We start from the raw sequence: 19,506 nt of genomic DNA, 5'->3' as shown, positions 1-19,506 counted from the left end.
TGCGTGGTCAGAGGTCTTCGATGTTGATTTCAATGAGGTCTAGAGTAGATAAATCGGGACTAGGACGTCGTGAAGCAAGCCTCTAAAGTAGGTGGGAAAAGCAGCGGGGTAATATGATGCGCTCTGCTATGCGACTTGGCAACAAGATGTCAAGAGACAAAGGCAAAGGGCAAAATGCATGAACCAGAGGCGGCCACCGCCTTCTTTAAACCAAAAGCAAAGTTTATTGGAGAATTTGGGGAAGGAGAGAAAAAAGAGTCACAAGAGCAGTGGCAGTGGAAGGCGAAGAAAAAAGACGGTTCGTCAAGCGCAAACAAAAAACCAACGGCATTGATCCACTTTCCAGCTGCAGGCTTGCGGCTGCACTGCGCCGGACAGGGAATAGCGTGGGTATGCAAATTCATGGAACCGCAGTCATCCCCCCCGGTTCTTGCAGTTCTTGCAGTTCCTTAGTAGGACCCCCATAGAGCGTGAAGGGTGCAATGAGCCGGCGCCCCAGGGGACCAGACTCGTTTTTTCTCTTCCCTTCCCCATCCATAATCCTGCGCCGATCCCCGCTCTCTCTGCTGACGGAAGATTTCTAGTCGATGACTGGCCGACGGGGCTTCACTTTTTGAAGGGGGCCACAGGGCTAACCACCGCGAATTGGGGAACGGGGCCTCAGATGGCCGTGCCTCCTGGGGATTAGATGGAGAACTTGAGAGATGGGAATTCCCGCTTGCCGTAGAGCTGGGCTTGGCAAGGCAAATCAGCGCTAGAGGTATGGGAAGAACGACTTGCGATAGCCTAGCGCAGGCTGCGTGCGCATCAGCTTTGCCATGAGGGATAAGTGCGTGACGGTGACGACGGCAAGCGAAGAGGAGCGCGAGACGCGAGCCAAAATAAAGTGGCCAACGAAGTGTTCTGTTGCATTGCGGTGATGGAGCAATATGGGATGACCGCGGACATCGAGTGTCTCGGAAACGATCAAGTGCCATTACCTAGGGGACGCTGGTTCGGCTTGAGCGGTGCCCCGTGTCTTCCTCTTTCTCGGCTTGAGACTTGGTCCAAGGAGCAATGCGCTCGCTCGCTGCGAGCCGGCTACATCGCATCTCCCTGTTGCTGAAGCGAAAGGATGTTGGCCCGGTCCAGGCGATACGGCGGCAGCGGGCGGGCGATCGGGCGGATACTGGGTAGTAGCAGGGAACGTCGTAAGGGGACAGGGCCGGCGTAATGCTTGAAAGACCGCAGGCGAAGGACTTCCGTTGTCGGCAGAGGCTTGGGAGTTGGAGTCGGTGAGGGTGTGAAAGATGCAACGGCTTGCACGGGCGCGGAAAATGGGCAGGGGTTCTCGCTGTAGCCGGAGGTGTGCGGTGGTGCAGCCGAAAAAGTTGATGGAGGTGGTGGTGCTCCTCCAACGACCGCCTCAAAAGATGGAACGAAAAAAAAGCGATAAAAGTGTTGCAGCGCAAGGTCAAGAGGTCGCCCTCCCCGCAATTGCCATGACGTCCAGTCTTTGCCGGTGGGGGGCCTCTTTTCCCGGCGGCGTTAGGCCGACTTGGCCGAAGCCGGGGCCGAATGTCGGGGCAAGTGCGACAACAGCTGAATAATCATCATGAGCCGACTGGACAGGGGTGATCCTCTGCGTTCAGCGCCAGCGAAGCACCTGAAGCATGAATCCAGACATGCCTATCCCAAGACAATTGTGCTGAAAAGCTGTGAGACAACACACCGCCATACGAGAGAGGGAGGCTGCAGAAAATCAAAGGTAGGTAAGGCAGGCAGTCATGTCTGATATACTTTTGTACTTGCGCTGCCGCTGCGAGAAGGAAGATTCGGTGAGTGGTGGTTGGTTGCTACCTTAGGTCGGGAGTGTGTTCGTACTGGAAAGGACTGATTGGACGACATTGACCCAATCAATTGCGTGATCACCGACGTTAGCCGATGCACGCAGCCACCGGGAAGAGGGCGTCTCTTGACTCGAATCCAAGACAGGCGGCAAAGGCGCCCTTTAGCCTCCAAGGTAGCCAAAGCTTAGATATCTTACCGTACCTAGATGATGTAACATGTTGACCTTGACGACTGATCAAATGTCTGACAGTCTGAGCCTCGGACTGTGCAACTAACGGCTACGGTCGATGCGGCGTCACGGGACGGGATGCTGGGACCGTCGATGCTTTTGTGGAAGCCGAATGGCACCGGAAAGACTTCCGTATCCTCGTTGAGAAAAATTGTTATCGCTGGCTATCTTGATTCCGGGCTTTTCCAAACGTCGGCACCGGGACACCGATGACCCGCTCTCGTTCCTCCCCCTCGTCTGAACCCCCGAATCAGGAAGGAGACCCAGCGTCAAGCACAAGCTGTTCAATCACGTTTGCGGGTGCCAGTGCCGGTGGAGGATTCACCAGGCGGCGGCAGCCGATCGGCAAAATCACCACTGATGCTGATAACATCGACGAAGCACGCAATGCTCATGGCAACTTCATCTCTGTTTCAACTACATCTCTGGTAAACAGAAAGGCGCAGAGATCATTGCTGACGACGGCTTCGGATTCCGTATTGCAAGATGGCGCTAGAGTAAGTTGGTTCTTTTTTTTTTTTGTCGCAGCCTGGGTGATTGTGTCCTTGTGAGCAGCCCCATGAGCTTGAAGGGAGCTTACCAGAGCTTAGTGTGGCTGGCGGCGACGGGATGATGCAACCGTCTTCGTCAGCCACACGTGCTCCCACGTCCCATCCTCCTGCCTCACCTACATCACATCACTCACTTCATCGTCGAGTCGCCCGTCGATGAGCTCTCAACGTATAGTTCGAGCATGCTTTTGATACTTTCACGCTGACTCTAATTCAGAAAGCGTTTCGACGACAAAATGTCTAATGAGCGGACGCCGCTTATCACCAATGTCTACATTGGTGCGCCGCGCCGCAGGTACCCGAACCATGTCCTGCGCCGGTTCTGCACCGTTGCACTCTCTTCCATCCTCATCTTCTGGTCCATATTCTTCGTAGTTGCGCTCTTCATTGATGAGCCTCCTCGTCACCACGGTCACCACCATCACGGCTGGTCCTGGACGAACAGCGTCAACAGCGCCCCCATTACCCATGAAGAAGTGCAGAAGATCCTCTTTGAGGTACCCTCATCTGAAAAGGCCGAGGAATGGAGCAGGTATTACACTGCCGGTCCCCATCTGGCGGGCCAGAACTACTCTCAGGTAAACCTATCACAGTTGATATCAAGGGACTACCATCTTACAATGTGTGACAGGCTGCATGGACCAAGGAGAAGTGGGAGTCTTGGGGTGTGCAATCCGAAATCGTGTCGTACGACGTCTACCTGAACTACCCCATCGACCACAGCCTCTCCCTTCTCTCCAAGACCAAGGAAGAAGAGTCTACCTGGACGGTAGAGTTCAAGGCTGCTCTCGAGGAGGACGTCCTTGAAGAAGATCCCTCCTCCGGCCTGGAGGACAGAGTCCCGACATTCCACGGCTACTCCGCCAGCGGCAACGTCACCGGATCCTTCGTCTTTGTCAACTACGGCACGTACCAGGACTACGAAGACCTCGTCAAGGCCAACGTCAGCCTTGAGGGCAAGATCGTCATCGCAAAGTACGGCGGTATCTTCCGTGGCCTCAAGATCAAGCGTGCCCAGGAGCTGGGTGCCATTGGTGCTCTCCTCTACAGCGACCCTGGTGATGACGGCAAGGTGACCGAGGAGAACGGATACGAGGCGTACCCCAACGGCCCTGCCCGTCACCCGAGCGCCGTTCAGCGCGGAAGCGCCCAATTCCTCTCGCAGCGCCCCGGTGACCCTTCTACCCCTGGCTACCCCTCCAAACCCGGCGCGCCGCGCGCTCCCGTCGATGATGCTACGCCATCTATCCCCTCCATCCCCATCTCTTACGCTGATGCCCTCCCCATTCTCAAAGCTCTCAACGGCCACGGTCCCTCTATCAAGGACTTCAACAAGTACTGGAATAGGAACCTTGGCCTCAAGTACAAGGGCGTCGAGTACAACATCGGTCCCACCCCCGACAACGTGGTCCTGAACCTCTACAACGAGCAAAACTACACCACCACACCGTTGTGGAACGTCATCGGCATCGTCAACGGTACCATTCCCAACGAGGTCGTCGTCGTCGGAAACCACCGTGACGCGTGGATCGCCGGTGGCGCCGGTGACCCCAACAGCGGCTCCGCCGTCCTCAACGAAGTCATCCGCGGCGTCGGCATCGCCCTCGCCAGCGGTTGGAAGCCCACTCGCACCATCGTCTTCGCTAGCTGGGACGGTGAAGAGTACTCTTTGATCGGCAGCACCGAGTGGGTGGAGGAGTACCTCCCCTGGCTGACCGAGGCCTCGGTCGCCTACGTCAACGTCGACGTCGGCGTCCGCGGCCCCAACTTCAACCCCTCCGCCGCGCCCCTCCTCCACCGCGTCCTCCGCGAGGTCACCCAGCTCGTCCCCTCCCCGAACCAGACCGTCCCCGGCCAGACCGTCGCCGACGTCTGGGACGGCCGCATCAGCACCATGGGCTCCGGCTCCGACTTCACCGCCTTCCAGGACTTTGCGGGCATCCCCTCCCTCGATTTCGGCTTCGGCGGCGAGAACGGGGACGTCGTCTACCAGTACCACTCCAACTACGACTCCTTCCACTGGATGAAGGAGTTTGGCGACCCAGGCTTTGTCTACCACCGCACAATGGCCCAGATTCTCGGCCTCGTCGTCGCAGAGCTCGCCAACGTGCCCGTCATCCGCTTCAACGCCACCGACTACGCCGACGCGCTGACGGGCTACGTCGACCAAGTCGAATCCAAGCTCACCGCCGTCGCCGAAGACTCAGACTCTGACGAGGAGGCCCTCTTCCGGATGCGCGCCACCGTCGCCGTCGCCGACGCAGACGCAAAGGGCTCCCTCTCGCAGTTCCGCACCTCGCTCCAAATCCTCCGCACCTCCATCGCCGCCCTGCGCGAGAAGACGGTGCGCCTCGACACAAAGGCGGGTGAGGTCGACTGGGAGCTCAAGTACGGCAGCATCCCCTGGTGGAACCTGTACCGCAAGATCAAGCTCGCCCTGGCCTTCGTCTGGGTCAACAGGTCCTACAAGGGCTTCGAGCGCAATTTCCTGTACCCCGGCGGCCTGGACGGCCGGACCTGGTTTAAGCACGTCGTGTTTGCGCCTGGTTTGTGGACTGGGTATTCTGGAGGTTAGTTTCCCCCTTTGTGCACCGCTTCCTCTGATTTCATTGCCTACACCGTTCTGAATGAGTTAGAATGCTAACATCTATGATTCAGCCGTCTTCCCTGGTCTCCAGGAGAGCATCGACGCCAAGGACTTCAACAACGCGCTCAAGTGGACCGGCATCATCAACGAGTGCATCGCCTCCGCCACCAAGAGCCTCTGAAACCCAGAAGCCTAAATTACAAAATAGACCTGATGTTCTACACTCCATATGTACTTTGCAATCGTCGTATTCTTGAGTAGTAGATAAACCAAACAGAGTAACATTTTTTATTTTTATTTTTTTTATTTTTTACATATTTGAGAAATCTCCGTCTTGTTCTGAATATCAATCTCCTCCAGTCCCTAGCTAGCTAGTCGATATACTCAAAACCAGCATTAAAAAGGTCTCGCAGATGAAGGTAAAAAAGAGTTCACCCCACCCCCCTTCCCCGGTGCTGGACTGGGGGCTATATCTCTTGGTGCTCATGCTAGGATTCGAACTCGGGTACTCTCTCTGAGTCTATTGTCAAATAAGGCTGATTGTTGTATGAATTTTGATTGTTGACCGTAGACCACTCCACCACCCAGCCAGTTCGACCTGACCCGTCGACCTAGACGGGCGCCTGCTGGCTGGTGACAGGTTTGGCATTGAGGGGGTATATATATAGGGCATGTGCCGTACGTAGATGGGAACTGAAGGGAGGGGCATGTGTATATTCAGTTGGGTATACATCAAAGAGAAGAGTGAAACCTTTGCGTGGTTCGTCGTGTCATGTAGACTTCATCAAGTATTCCACCCACGGACCTCTAAGATGATACTCGCAAACCGCCAGCATTCATTGAGGAATCTAATGCGTCTATCGCCTCAGCTATTCATACAACAAAAAGTCTCCTCTTCGATGCTCTTTACGACATCTAGACTGGCCCCTCCATCTAACAAGTCAAAACAAACGTTCTAGAACTTGTAGACCTGCTCAGGAGAGTATCCCAACTCCTTGAGGGTACCAACAAGCTCGCCCTGGTCCTTGGGGCTCTTCTTGTTACCAGAAATAGCGTTCATCAACCCAGGGGGACCGCACACGAAAACCTTGATGTTCTCGCTCTTGGGCTCGGGAAGGACCTGCTTCAGCAGCTCCTTGCTGATAAAACCCTTGTTGCCGCTCCACTCCTTGGGCGGCTTGTCGAGCACGTAGAACGCGCGGAAGCGCTGCGGGTACGTGTTCTCGAGCTCGGCGAGCTCCTTCTTGAGCAGGATGTCCTCCTCCGTCACGTTGCCGAAGACGAGCGTCACCTTGGTCTTGTCCTCGGGGTTGTTGAAGATGGCGCGCGCGAGCTGGTACATGGGCGTGATACCCGTGCCGCCGGCGACGAGGGCGATGTGCTCGTGCTTGTTGGGGGACCAGGGGTACTTGGGGAGGGGGCCCTTGAAGTCGAGGCGCTGGCCGGGGGTCATGTCGTGCATGTGCGTCGACATGGGGCCGTTGGGGTACTTCTTGACGATGAGCTCGAGGTAGCCCTTGGCGTCTGTCGTATTGTCAGTCCCGGGTATCGAGCAGCATAATCACAGCGCATATCAAAGAAACCAGGGGGAATACGAACCCTCATCGCTGGTAGGAGTATAAGGCCTCAACGTAGCCTTCTCGTCCTCGGGACCCTTGTACTTGGTCAAAATGGCGCTCGCAACGTCGAGACCAGAAACCATGTCGTCCTCGGGCAGCTTGAAGCGGAGCTTCTTGGTGTTGTGGTTGATGATCTCGGTGTCCTCGAGTTTCAGCGACACGAAGCCCTGGTCGCCGCCCGTGAGCGCCTTCTTGGGCGCCGCGCCGACGGCTTCCTTGACCTTGGCCTCGGCCTTTTGCGCCGCGCCCGAGGAGCCCCCGGCGAAAAAGTAGTAGGCGCCACCCGCGACGGCGGCTGCACCGCCGGCGTAGAGCGCCGTGTTGGAGCTGCTGCCCTTGGCGGCGGGCTCGGTGGCGTAGCGGCGGGCTTGCTGTTATGGAAGAAGGTTTGTTAGCCTTTGAAGTGATTATCGCGTCGAAAGGGCAGACGGTAGAAGAGCGTTTCGGAATTGGCGGGGGCCAAGATGGGGTTGTGGTGCTGGCATAGGTGGTGTGATGTAGTCGAACGGGGGAATCGCAACTCGGGAACCGCTCCGCGACCCGCGGAGGGAACGAGGATTTCCAATGAACGAGGGATGGAAAGAGAGAACAGCGTCATCGAATAGCTATCTTACCAGCTTGAGGGGCTGCGCGGCCCTGAAGGCAGTTCTGGCAAACATTGTGATGGTTCAATTGGAAGTTTCCAAGCTGTCAGGAGAGGTAATTGACAGGTGTGTGTGGTTGAGGAATGGACCAAAGGATGTTTTTTTCTGCTGGGAGAAAGAAGCTCAGGTATCCGAGAGACTCGCAGCAGAAGCTCGAAGCCGCCCGCAATGGAAAGCTTTCCCCGGGCGACCATTGACCTGTGCATGACGTAAAATGTCACGTGAGACTATGTTTCCCGCGTCCGATCCCGCCGAACTGACCGAGAGGATGGCACAGTAAGCGGCGTGCCGGTGGGAAGCCCGTAGCAATAACCGATGTGCATTTCTAAGCAGAACCAACAACGTGCTCAAAGAGGCTCTTTGCGAATTGCGCCATACCACTGCCAGCATTGAACAGGTGCATTCGGACGCAAACATTGACCAAGAACCAGCTGTGAATCTGGTTCATGGTTTGGCTCAGTAGGCAACTGATACCATAAAGGCAATCGACTAGGAACATCATGTCGAAGAAACATCTCTTGACGTTCTCCAAGAGGAGAAAATAGGGGATCACCCCGATTATTATATACAAGCCGACAGCTTCAATTGCTGTGGACTTCAAAATACGGTAAAACTCCACCCCATCTTCAAAGGGGATCTGACGTAGTCCCGGGCATTCAATGGCGAAGCATGCCGGCTTTCATCCTCGTTTTTGAACATTGATGCGTCCCTCCACCGAGGCCCTTGATCATAAAGTTTTCCATCATCCAAGCTACATGCTGAAAGCGACCGACCAGGGGGCTCTTGTCTCTTTATGTCTCCCGAGAAATAACAACTGTACGCCTCTTGATCGTCAAACCGAAACCAGAAACGCTCCTCCCTAACGTTCCTCATAGTACATGATTCGTGACAGGTCCCCAGAGGAGAAGAGAACCTGCCAAGCAAGAAGAAGTCTAGACCCCCAAGTCAAACGCGAGTGAATGCTTCTTGATAGTCTCTCATCACCGCTCAGTGTCCATGGCTTCGGGGTCTGCGGGCTTCTCAGTGGGGTTTGTTGCTTTTGGTGTGCTAGATCGGTCGACTAGCTTGCTCTCTGTGATCGCCTCCGTCAAGGGGCTCACTTGGGAATCCGTCTTCTTCGCCCCAGTGTCCTGACTGCCTCGGCGCATCATGCCGATATCCTGGTGTGACGCCAGAGTTGGCGTGTTGGCCTGGCTGCCACCTCTTTGGCCGTGGTAATGCACCACTTGCGGAGGGGGTTGACCAGATTGAAGACCAAGCTGCTGTGTAGGGTACGGGTCCAAGTCCTTGCTGGACGTGGAGAACGTCGAGACCACGGGCTGATGATACCCGTTGGATGAAGATTGGCTACCGGTCGGCGTGTGACCTTGGGGGTGATGCTCTGCTTGCGTAGGTGTTCCAACATCGTTTGGGGACGTAGAGCCCTCGCCAAGATTGCCGGTTAGACTGTTCATTCCGCCTTCAATATCTCGCAGCAGACGAACGTATTCCTCAGGGACGAGTCCGCTCTCCTGAGTTTTCGGGTCTTCGGCTACTAGCCAGCCTTGGCCGTGGCGGTAGGAAACCCATATGATTTGACCTTCGAGTAATGGCAACTCGTTTTCATTCTCTCTTTCAAAATCAAAAAGCGCAACGGCTTTGCCGTGCATTTCTTCGTCGGGCGACGTGATGGTGAACTGGTAATCCCGGGAATATCGTGACTGGTCATCCCCGCGGAAACCTGGAGAGGATGCGGAGCTCGAAGCATCCGAATATGTCTCCTGTTCGGCGTACTGCCGTGGGGGCAGGTCACCTAGCTGGTATGCATGGCTGGAATGCCGTGCATCGCCGGGAGGGTAGGTAACATATTCTCCGCCGGGTCCATTCGCTTCCCCTCCTTGGTTGAGGTAGTATCGTTCGCTGCCATCACCACTGGTTCCAACGTAGTAACCGCGTTCCCGCTGTTCGTAATGTGCTGGGTGTAGCATGTCGTTGCTCGCGTCGCGAGAATTTCTCAACCCAGCGGTTCCGCCAAGGGCTGCTGCGGAAGATTTGTGCTTTCGGTGCCTGGAGCTGACGACAGGGCTCGCCAAATCCTCATCTTCACTCCAGGGTGGGCCATCACGAAATTCCATGGGTGGCAGGTCGTGGGCCTTGCCGAAGCCCTCTGGCCCCCAGGAGCCAGTATTCCAGGTCATTTTTGTTTCCCAGGCAGCGGGAGGATCGGATAGACGACGAGACTCGCTCAGGGGAGTGCTGAGGCCAGAAGCAGGATGCGACGGCTCTGGCGGGGGACCATAGTGCATGGGATGCATAATTGGATATGCGAAATCGCGCACCAGGGTGTAGGAGAGACTCGAAGGAAACATTGGAAATATGTGAGAAGGCGGTCGCGAACGCGAGGGGATTGAGCCCGTCGAGTATTGCGACAAGCGATTTTTGGAAGCGTGCGACATTGGTCTCGGTGCGGTCGAGCGACGGCTAGGTGGTGATGTTATTAGTGGCGGTAGTGAGGGGTGATTCGGGTTGGTGGAGGGAGAAGCAGCTGCAGGTGGGGATGTCGCGGGCGAGGAGCTCTGGGACAAGAGTGTGGTCATTCTGAGATTATCGCAATCGTGGAGGAGCCAGCGTAAGGATGACAGGCACCCGATTCGCGGATCCTACGGCGTCGTGTGCCACCAAGCAGGCCAAGTGCTCGGTAGGACCGTCGACCGCACTTGTCGCGCCGAAAATGAAGTAGGAACTCGACTGGCAACAGCTAGTGTCGGGAGCGGCGAAGGCTGTGAATTTGAGGGTTTGCGCAAGTGTTATCGTGAATTATGCTGCGCGCGAGTCGGAGCCGATTAGCCTATGGGAGGTGCGGGCGGATGGGCAGACTGTGAGGATCGCAGTTCCGAGCGAGGCGGAGACGAACAGAGTTGGGGATTGAAAAGAAGGCGGAGCAACAGCAAGCGGGCTTGCTCGCAAGGTGTCGCAAAACGAAAGTCGTCGCACGCGACGCTGAGGGTTGGAAATCGAGTAAGGAGCGTTGAGAACTTAAGGCCGGGCGGGAGCGGGCGAGCGATGAGATCGGCTCGCGGGGTCGCTCGGGGTAGGCAGGACAATAATGAAGATGGAAGAAAGAAGAGCACAGGATGAGGAGAGCGATGGAGAGGGAGGGGAGAAACGGTGGGAGGAGGAGGAGAAGATGGCAAGAAGAGGAAGAGGAGGGAAGGTGAGGTTGGGAATAGTTCGTTTAGGTTCAGGTCGCTGGCGCCGGTCTGGCTGCTCTGCTGCTTTGGTGCTGGGCAGCCGCTGCGCTGCGAAAAAAGAGAGTGTCCCCGTCGCTTCTTTGCTGGTGCCGCGCAGGTTAGGTGGTGGTGGTGGTAAGTGGTGGGTTTGCGAGGTGAGGTGCTAGCAGCAGGGGAGGGGGAAAAAAGAGGTATATTGTAATATGCGTGCACGAGGGAAAGGTACTCGAAAAGAAAGTCCCGTCGTCTGGTGCGGAAAGGTATCCGCAGGTAAGGTAGGCAGCAGGGAAGGTACCTACAACGGTGCAGACAACAAGCAAACACCTCCTCAGTCAACAGACAACAGACAACAGAGCCCACGACGCATCCAGAGAGAGACAGAGGGAGAGGGAGCTCAGGTAGAAGCGGCCGTGCCTTTGCCTTCTTTGCTCGCACCAGACGATGCAGCAGTGAGCACAGATGGGACTGGACTCTTGGACTTCTGGATTCTGGACTCTGGACTCTGGGCTGACCCACGCTGGACTGAAGGTGCGACTAATTCCCGTTGTACCTCGAGGTACGGAGATATGTACCCAACTACCTCTAGTGGCCGTCGAAAAACGACACGATCTCGAAGTACCGCAGCTAGACGGATACTTGGTCTTTGTAGGATTTCTTCTGGTAGGACCAACTGGGTCAGTGAGTATCTTATGGGGAGTATGGCCAAGCCCAAGCAACACCAGAGTCTTTTTTTCTAACGGTGGCACCAGGACCTGTGAGCGGACCACTTACCCCTTCCACTATCTCCAGCTACTTTTTGAGTTTGGATCTTGGAGTGCGAGGGACGAAGAACAGACAGTGGGCATCGACCATTGACCATCAACCTCCAACGCACTGGGACTGCACCTTGCTGCTTCTAAGCGCGTCGCGCAGTGATCCTACTGGCTGTGTGCAATTGGACCTGGCGGGAAGGGGGGTGAGGGGTGGTTGACGTGAATACCCAAGGTAGAGGGGGGCAGAGAAAGGAGGGGGAATGGATGGGAGGGGAGCCAAAGGCCAGCACAACAAGCGGGCGTGAGTAAGAGACCGAGAGCGGTAGAGAAAGAGAGGAGAAGGAGATATGGATTAGGACTCTTGGGAGAACCTTGAGAGAGAGGGGGAGAGGCTGATGACTTTCTTCTAGTGAGATCCAACAGTTGAAGGAGAGGCCACGGCAATAAACAATTGACGGCAGCAGGCGGGACCAAGAGCAACGATAGCGCAGGATCCAGGAGTGCGTCAGGCATTGGAAGGCATAGCCCAGATGCGAGAGTGGGAGAGAGGGCGGGGGGCTGAATCCGGATCGATATTAATTATGGCGGCGAACTCTCAAAGAAACTCGAACACAGCGGCCAGCAGATGCCAGTGCCAATGCCAGAATGAGAGAAGCCCCAACTGTGGCCCCAAATCGAGTCAGCGCCAACAATCGGGGTCTCTTTTTCTTTCCCGTCCTCTGCAATCGGCAGGCGTCAACTGACTGAATTTCTATCCGTATCCGGTGTGGAAGGAATGCTCTTTGCCCTCTTTCTTCTCTATCACGGACACCTACCTTACCATGCCACTCTACAAGTACATTTCGTACATACACTACTTACCTTATGGTTGCCAATGTCAGATCTGAACTGGAACGGCATATCCTCCGTCGTCCTCCACGCCGCCGTGGGTATCATATTCTGGAGACTTGTCAGGAAAACAGTAACAGCTCCATGCTCTTCAGATGCTGTGCAGCTCTTTGCAGGGATCCTTCTGGTCCAACATGGTAACGCCAAGACCGCAAACCTCAACACGCCCCAGGGCAACCTCAAATCTCAATTACGTCTGCCACTGCGCCTGCCTCTCTCCTCTGTCGTCCACACAAGCGCACTCAGTCGTTCGCCTGCGCTGGCAGGGCACGGGGACTTCATGTCCCCCGTCTGTGTACGAATACGTCCTCCTTCGCCGTGCAGAATTCAAGGTACATTGGGCTGTCAGTGGGACTGCAGACGAGGTACCTACCTTGGTTTGTACTGCCTCATGTTCCTCACTTGATTGCTGCTCATGTCTGGTTGCAGTCGTTGCCCCGGCCCACAGACGGGTTCTCATCTTCCCGCAGCTATCTACATCTGTCTAGCAGTCGGGGTGGCTTCAGTATACCCGTCGTGCTCTCGCCCTCAGCGGATCTACTATCATGGAGCGATGAAGTAGATACTCATTACGCACTTCACAGTTCCCCCCTTTTTCTTTTTCTTTTTCTACAACGGTGCCATCATCTCAAGGGGATCCCTTCGCCAGCCTCACATCGTCTTCCCTGTCGATCACTGTGCCTACGCGTTCGCCGCCGGCGCGGTTACAACCCAAAAGCCTGACTGTACCGACGGACGCGCACACTAAGGACGGGATGCTGAAGCAGACCTCTCCCCCGCGTGGCCGTGTGCCGCCGCTTCGCACTGCTTCATATCCCACCCGCAAGTACTCAATTGAATCAGCCGTCCGTTGTTCAGTCTCACACCCTTCATTAGGCAAACCTGACACTATGATGGCCGTCCGTCCGCGCCTGGGGTACGGATTACTGGATGCCGCCTCCCCCAAGACAGTCTCGTTTTCAGCTCAAACTTTATCCTCACAGAGCCGCCCGTGATCTCCGGTCTTGCCCAGCAGGAATCTGGGCAAAGGACTGCTACCACCTCCGGCCCGACTTATCCATGGTACCCACTGTGTAATCCGGCGTACACGGAACGGACGAGCAGGCAGCAAACAGGGGGTCGTCCGTTTTATGTGAATGGCGAATGCTAGAGACATGTGAATTGGAATATTCTTTCTAGACGCTTTGGTTCTTGCCCACTCTTTCTCCGTGGCAACGGCCTAGAATCTTCACCAGATACAGAAGGAAGAAGGCTTCAAACAAGGCAAAAGCGGTGCCAGATGCTATTCTTGGTCTTTGGCCGGGCTGTCATCAATAAAACCAATATTGGGTGCTCCAGCATTGGCCGGCGCAGATTCCCGTTCAGGTCGCACCAAGGTCAGACAGCAGCCTGGCCCACAGCTGATTAGCGAGGACGTCCCCGGCGCAAATCACAAAGTATCCAGAAGCGGTCGTCCACTGACATGAGTCTCGCTTTTTAGTCCGAACCGTAACAGCGGGAATCTTTGAGTACACCTGCTGGGGGGCTGGACTGACTGAGGGTGGGTTGATCGCTCTCTCATCCCATGATTGCTGCGCGAAGTCGCGAACAGACCTAGCCAGGGCAGAGAGCATCAACACAAGATTGATAACCAGCATCGCGTCACGCTCTTCTCATTCGCGTTCGCCAACTTGGACTTTAATTCTCAAAATCTTTATACGATGGTGCCGGGTGCTAGATCTGGGAAATCTCAAGTGAACGGACAGCCTGAAGCACAAACAGCCATCTTTTGCTTGGCCATACGCTATCTCGTTAGCTGCATCTCCCGATCATCAGTGCCAACCGTGGGGCAACCCACAAGCCGACGGATGGGCTTAAGTCGAAATTGCGGTATCGTCTTCAGTCACCAGGGTGGGTGAGAATACCCATACGTACCTACGGATAGGGCGAGGTTGCGAAACTCGAACGTTGATCGGCGGGCTCCCGTGCAGGATACATCCTGACACGACTTTGTTGCAACTTGCAGCGGCTGCATCTTGCGCTGCCAGCGGCCACGTGTGAAACAGCGGTCATCGACACTGCCAATAGCACGATGGAACTGTCGTGGTCAGAGAAGGGCGGGAAAAGTGTAAGGTGGTAAGCAATCGTCGCCTGCATTCGCCAGCGAATCACGTCCTTTGTCGGAGTGCCGCCAACAACTGCTGTTGGACGGTCTGCCGGCGGGCTTGGTTCATCAATACCGCACCTCAACGAATACCTACATCTAGAGACCAACCAGCACCTCAGGCTACGCAAGCGATCCTGCAGTGGAATAAGGTATCCGTAAGTAATAATGCACAGCCCGACTGGGCCTAGGGCGAAGCGGGAAGTTGCGAGCGCTGCATTGGGCTGGGCGAAGCCAAACATTCAGGACGGACGGAATCACAGGCCACCCGCCAACTCCGAGAGACAGATATTTCTCCGATGGTCAGATCCAGTTCCATTGCTTCCCTGCGGCGGCCCTCCCAAGGGCACGGAGTAGCGCCGCAACAAAGAGTTGATGGGCCGACTGCAAACCCCCGGGAGAAGGTCTAGCCCGTGGATCCTTCAAAGACTGGACGAGACGGTCAAGGGCCCCCATCTCGCACGCGATCGCTGTACCCAAATACTGGCAACGACTCTCAACTATGTGCACACATGACATCTGTTCATTCATTCGAAAACGAGCAGTTGGCTCAAACTAGCGCCGTTTTCGACGATTTTGGGGACTGGTTCCTCTTTGGCTGAGCTTCCAACGCCATCAGATGTCTCTGTACGGATACTCATCGGCTGTTCTATTTCTGGACAATGTACGCCGTGCACGGTATCTGCAGTTGGGGATGTTGGAGTCGTCGTGATTGGTGCCCTCCAAGGTGTCGTCTGTTTCAGAATATGTGAGCGCCTAAGAGCCAATCACGTTGGCTTCTCGCAAGCAGCCACGTGAGTTGGGCCATTTTGGGTGTCAGTGTACGGAACGGAAGCTCAGGCACCTAGATGAGCCTCAGGCAATAAGGTACCCAAGTTCACGTTAGCGAACCTTCAGCCTGAGGCCATGATTCCGATGACGCCCCGTCCCGCCCTGCCCTGCTCACAAGGCCCGACATTCAGCCGAAAGCGAGCTATCCAATTCTTCACTCAAAAGGAACGTCATTGAAGCTTTTCCATCTTGCAACTGTTAAAAATCCAGTGTCGAACTCGGAGCTTCCAACAGCCCACGAACGAACATTGCTGGAGGGTTAGATAGATCACCGTCGACACTTCTGAACACTTTTGAGGAAGGCAGAGTCGGAGAATTGACAAACGCAGTGATCGAAGCTGATCAAATCACCCCAAAAGGTAAGAGCAAAAAAAAATCAAACTCGCGACGAGCCAGGAAAAACGCTGGCCGTCCTCTTTCGAGCTTTTCCATGATGAGATTCTTTTTATTGGAGCTGTCTAAATTCCCCATGTTGAGACACTTTATTACCTTATACGCTTTGTCTGAAAAATCGCGCTCAAACCTCTTTAATGCCTTCGAGCATCTAAAAACATGGTGTTCTAGGATTTTGGCTAATTCGGAGACACAGAATAAATTTCTTCACAACGACCTCTACGACCTGAAGCGACAACTACCGGCGATTCAACTTTTTTTCTCAACCGACCCGCTGGATTTTTCTTCTTGCTGACCTAAACATTCTTCTGCCCATTCCATCATTGATCCTTTTTGACGGCCCCACGTTCTTCCAATAATCATCCATTTTGACTCGCTCCCCATCGCGCGCGCCCGTTGATATCCACTTCCCACCTTCGTGGAGCTCCCGCGCCGTGCTTTCATACATACAATACTCCGTGCCGTACCTATCGAGCTTGCTTGTCTGCCCCACCCAACATCGTCACTTTCCATCGCCATACATACTCACCATCCATCATCACGAAGTCATGGAGTTCGCAAACGGCACCGGCGGCGCTGCTGCGGCCGCACCAGCTGGAGCTTACCCGACGGCACCTCCTGCGAATGGCGACGATGCTGCTGCTGCTGCTTCTTCAAGCGACTTCAAGCTCAAATTCTGTACCGTGTGCGCGAGTAACCAAAATAGGTACGATACGATCAAGTTCCTTCGTCAGGCCCGGTCCTTTGTCACGAGAGAGAGAGAGCACAATTGAGCTCCTCCTACACGTCACTGTGGAACTGCTCGGCATCCCGCATCGTGTTCAAGACCCAAGTTCGAAGAAGATGTATACTGACCAACCCTACTCTCTCAAAACAGATCAATGGTCTCCCACCTCCGCCTCGCCCAAGCAAATTACCCCGTAATCTCCTTCGGCACAGGCTCCCTCGTCCGCCTCCCGGGTCCATCCATAACCCAACCAAACGTCTATCAATTCAACAAGACCTCGTACGACTCAATCTTCAAAGAGCTCGAATCAAAAGACACGCGCCTCTACCGCGCAAACGGCGTCCTCAACATGGTCGACCGCAACCGCCACGTGAAATGGGGCCCCGAACGCTGGCAGGACTGGCAGGTCGGCATGCCGCGCCTCACCCACGCCGAAGACCGCGGCAGCGTCGGCGTCGAGGGCGGCGTCGTCGATATCGTCATCACCTGCGAGGAGCGCTGCTGGGACGCCGTCATTGACGACCTCATGAACCGCGGGAGCCCCCTCAACAGACCCGTTCACGTGATTAACGTCGATATCAAGGATAACCACGAGGAGGCCAGCGTCGGCGGGCGCGCAATTCTGGATCTGGCCAACGCGTTGAACGCCGCGGCGACCGAGGAGCGTGAGGCTGTAGGTGCCGCGGCGTTTGATGGCGGGAGCGCGGCGAGCAGGGCGAGCTTTGATGAGAGGGTGCCGGATATCCTTGCTGCGTGGCAGGATCGGTGGCCTCACTTGCCTGCTGTATGGACTCTTGCTTGGTTTTGAGGAGAGAGAGAGAGAGAGCTAGAAAAGGGCGGAATCTTGTCGGCGGGCGTTGTGTTTCCCCATCCCGCTTGAGAGCCGCGCGGACCGAGATGTGTCGGGCCCGCCGCGACGAGAACTTTTTGACTCAACAACTCAAGATGGCGACGTGCGGGTGGAAGGAGACGCTACAGTGCCAACAGTACCTACAAGGTCGACGGCGTTATTTGTCCGGTACGGAGGGCGTACGGAGGCTCGGAAACACCTCCCGCGCCACCGGGATTCTATAAGAGAGCGGGCGCGACTACGCACATCAAGATTACGATCCCGATCCCGCAGCACGGACGAGATCTCCGGAAAGTCAGGGTTTAATCCTCGTCAGGAGGTTGCGGTTGTGGCTCTTCAGTATCGATCGACATGGTTTACTAAGTGACTTCTCCATCACTTGGCGAAAGGATGGACCACGCGAGATCCGAATTTGAGCTCCAAAACGGAAAGCAGCTCGGCAGAAGGGGAATGGAGCCTGCAATTCTATATATAAACCATGACCTGACATGTCAATACCATCATCAGACGAACAAGGTGGATATGGCAGTCATTGGCGGGTTGGGCGTGGGAATGGGCATATCGTTTTCGCGTTGCGACGCGTTACGGAAGCCATAGCCGGGCTCGAAGGACAGAGGCGGAGACATAATCTTGGAAGATGCGGTTCCATCAACGAGGTATGAGACGGGTGAGTTCACTTGGCCGTATCAAAGGTGCGAACCATGAGAGAGTGAGAGAGAGAGAGAGCTTTGAGCATCTCCAGCCGGTAAGGGAGCTTCGGGTTCGGGAAAAGATAACCCCCAACACACAGACGAACTATGAATTAATGATACCACTTCCCAAAAGACAGGGAAAACAATCCCTGAATTCTGCTTCTGGAGTGAATAAGCCGTGCCGAACTTACCATTACCTTAAAATACTTCTAGGGAGCCTGCAGGCTGCGACTCGCAGCCCCAAAAGCTCAAGAGTTCAATCAAACGCCCGCGTGCCGTTGCCGTTGGGCCGTTGTTGGTGTCCTATTAAGCTATCGATGCCGCGTTTCGGAGCTAGCCTTAGTCCAGGCAAGTTTCACGAAGCTTCGAGTATCCCGTCATGGTGGTGTGGGTGTGTGTACCTTCGCTGGAACGTGACCGGGGCTCGATCCCTCCCATATCTTCGAGTTCCAACGGCGGCCCTGCAGCCCATCCGTCTCTGGGGGCTGACTATCCCGTAGTTAGTGTGTGTTCGGGATATGTGGTGGCCCGGGAGATCTGTGTGATTCAATAGACTATTATGCCACGGACCGTGAGGTTGCGTTGAACACACGGCCTTCTAGAAGCTTTTCGGGGTGGCCTCCTGGCAATAACACACTGCACTATTGCTAACGCTCAGTGATGAACTGGACTCTAGTGATCTTCTCATCTGCTTGCGTCACTGCGCGTACACCGTCGAACAGTAGTCGGAATGTTCTCCGGCTAGACGGCAACATTTGACTGTCGCTGCGGCGCACTGAGTTGCGCGCACAATGGCCTTGTCATAACTAGGATAACTCCGTACCCCAAAACCAATTTTGTTCTCCAGTGTCACCAGATTCCAATCTCCAAGAAGACTGTCTAGGCCTCGTCGTCATGGGGAACTGGCAAAGCCTGTGTCCGTAGATTGCAGGCGGATGAACCGGACAGCCCAGGGCTAGGAAGTTTTGGAGCGGTGGGGGTCGCGTACGCGAGCCCGCGTACCGTAAAGATCGTATCCGCGAATCCTCGTGTAACTCAGCGAACACCCGGCGAGGCCATCTCAGCCCGCCAAATGTTCGATAGCATGGCCAAGCTTCATTCACGTCTCAGGCCCTCAGGGTGGCCGGGTCGGGCAACGGGAGGGGTTTATGCGGTCTGAAGGTACCTTGTAATGTCACATGTTCCCCATTGAGCCTCACCTCGTGGCCGGGTCTCTCCCACCCCGGAGCGTCTGGCCCAGGGCGTCGAATGATTGGCTTGGGAGGGTGAGCACAAGATGCTACCGGTACCGAATCAGGGTGTGCTCGAATGTCGCCGTGAGGATGCGTATGTTGAAAAGCACTGATAGCAGATTGATCGCGGCGCGGTAACGGTGCTGGGCAGCTGGTCTAAGAGTATGGCCAGTGATGGAGGCAGACGCTTTCGAGATGAGTGCCAGATTGGGGATCTGGACCTACGGAGTAGAGGGATGGATCCCTCTTTGTGGTTCCAAGAGGGCTGGACCAGTCGAGACTCTGGTGAGCAAAGTGTTTGTCGAACCAAAGTCGGAAGCGCAGGGCGG

At 55.4% G+C, this 19,506-nt stretch overlaps 4 protein-coding genes across 4 annotated transcripts; 2 read left to right on the top strand and 2 right to left on the bottom strand.

Moving 5' to 3' along the window:
* Window positions 1-2,846: 2,846 nt before the first annotated feature.
* On the top strand, window positions 2,847-5,378 carry N0V96_000394 (uncharacterized protein; the record flags this gene model as incomplete). Its single annotated transcript, XM_053193513.2, has 3 exons — window positions 2,847-3,188; window positions 3,242-5,180; window positions 5,269-5,378. The coding sequence occupies 3 exons, from the start codon at window positions 2,847-2,849 to the stop codon at window positions 5,376-5,378; spliced, it is 2,391 nt and encodes a 796-aa protein (XP_053049230.2).
* A 774-nt stretch (window positions 5,379-6,152) lies between these two features.
* Window positions 6,153-7,475, bottom strand: MCR1 (NADH-cytochrome b5 reductase; the record flags this gene model as incomplete). Its single annotated transcript, XM_053193514.2, has 3 exons — window positions 6,153-6,721; window positions 6,797-7,187; window positions 7,431-7,475. The coding sequence occupies 3 exons, from the start codon at window positions 7,473-7,475 to the stop codon at window positions 6,153-6,155; spliced, it is 1,005 nt and encodes a 334-aa protein (XP_053049231.1).
* A 965-nt stretch (window positions 7,476-8,440) lies between these two features.
* NBP2 (HOG (high osmolarity glycerol) pathway protein) lies at window positions 8,441-9,754 on the bottom strand (the record flags this gene model as incomplete). Its single annotated transcript, XM_065755926.1, has 1 exon — window positions 8,441-9,754. One exon carries the CDS (start codon window positions 9,752-9,754, stop codon window positions 8,441-8,443), a length of 1,314 nt encoding a protein of 437 aa, XP_065615166.1.
* A 6,470-nt stretch (window positions 9,755-16,224) lies between these two features.
* On the top strand, window positions 16,225-17,211 carry SSU72 (RNA polymerase II subunit A C-terminal domain phosphatase; the record flags this gene model as incomplete). The annotated part of the gene is made up of 2 exons (XM_053195527.2): window positions 16,225-16,382; window positions 16,554-17,211. 2 exons carry the CDS (start codon window positions 16,225-16,227, stop codon window positions 17,209-17,211), a joined length of 816 nt encoding a protein of 271 aa, XP_053047180.2.
* Between the last annotated feature and the right edge of the window lie 2,295 nt (window positions 17,212-19,506).

This window comes from Colletotrichum fioriniae, assembly GCF_027942845.1.
Source record: "Colletotrichum fioriniae strain IMI 355084 chromosome Unknown scaffold_1, whole genome shotgun sequence".
Taxonomy (NCBI): Eukaryota; Fungi; Ascomycota; class Sordariomycetes; order Glomerellales; family Glomerellaceae; genus Colletotrichum; species Colletotrichum fioriniae.
Note: the sequence above shows the minus strand (reverse complement) of the source record. Positions and strands in the feature narration are given on the sequence as shown.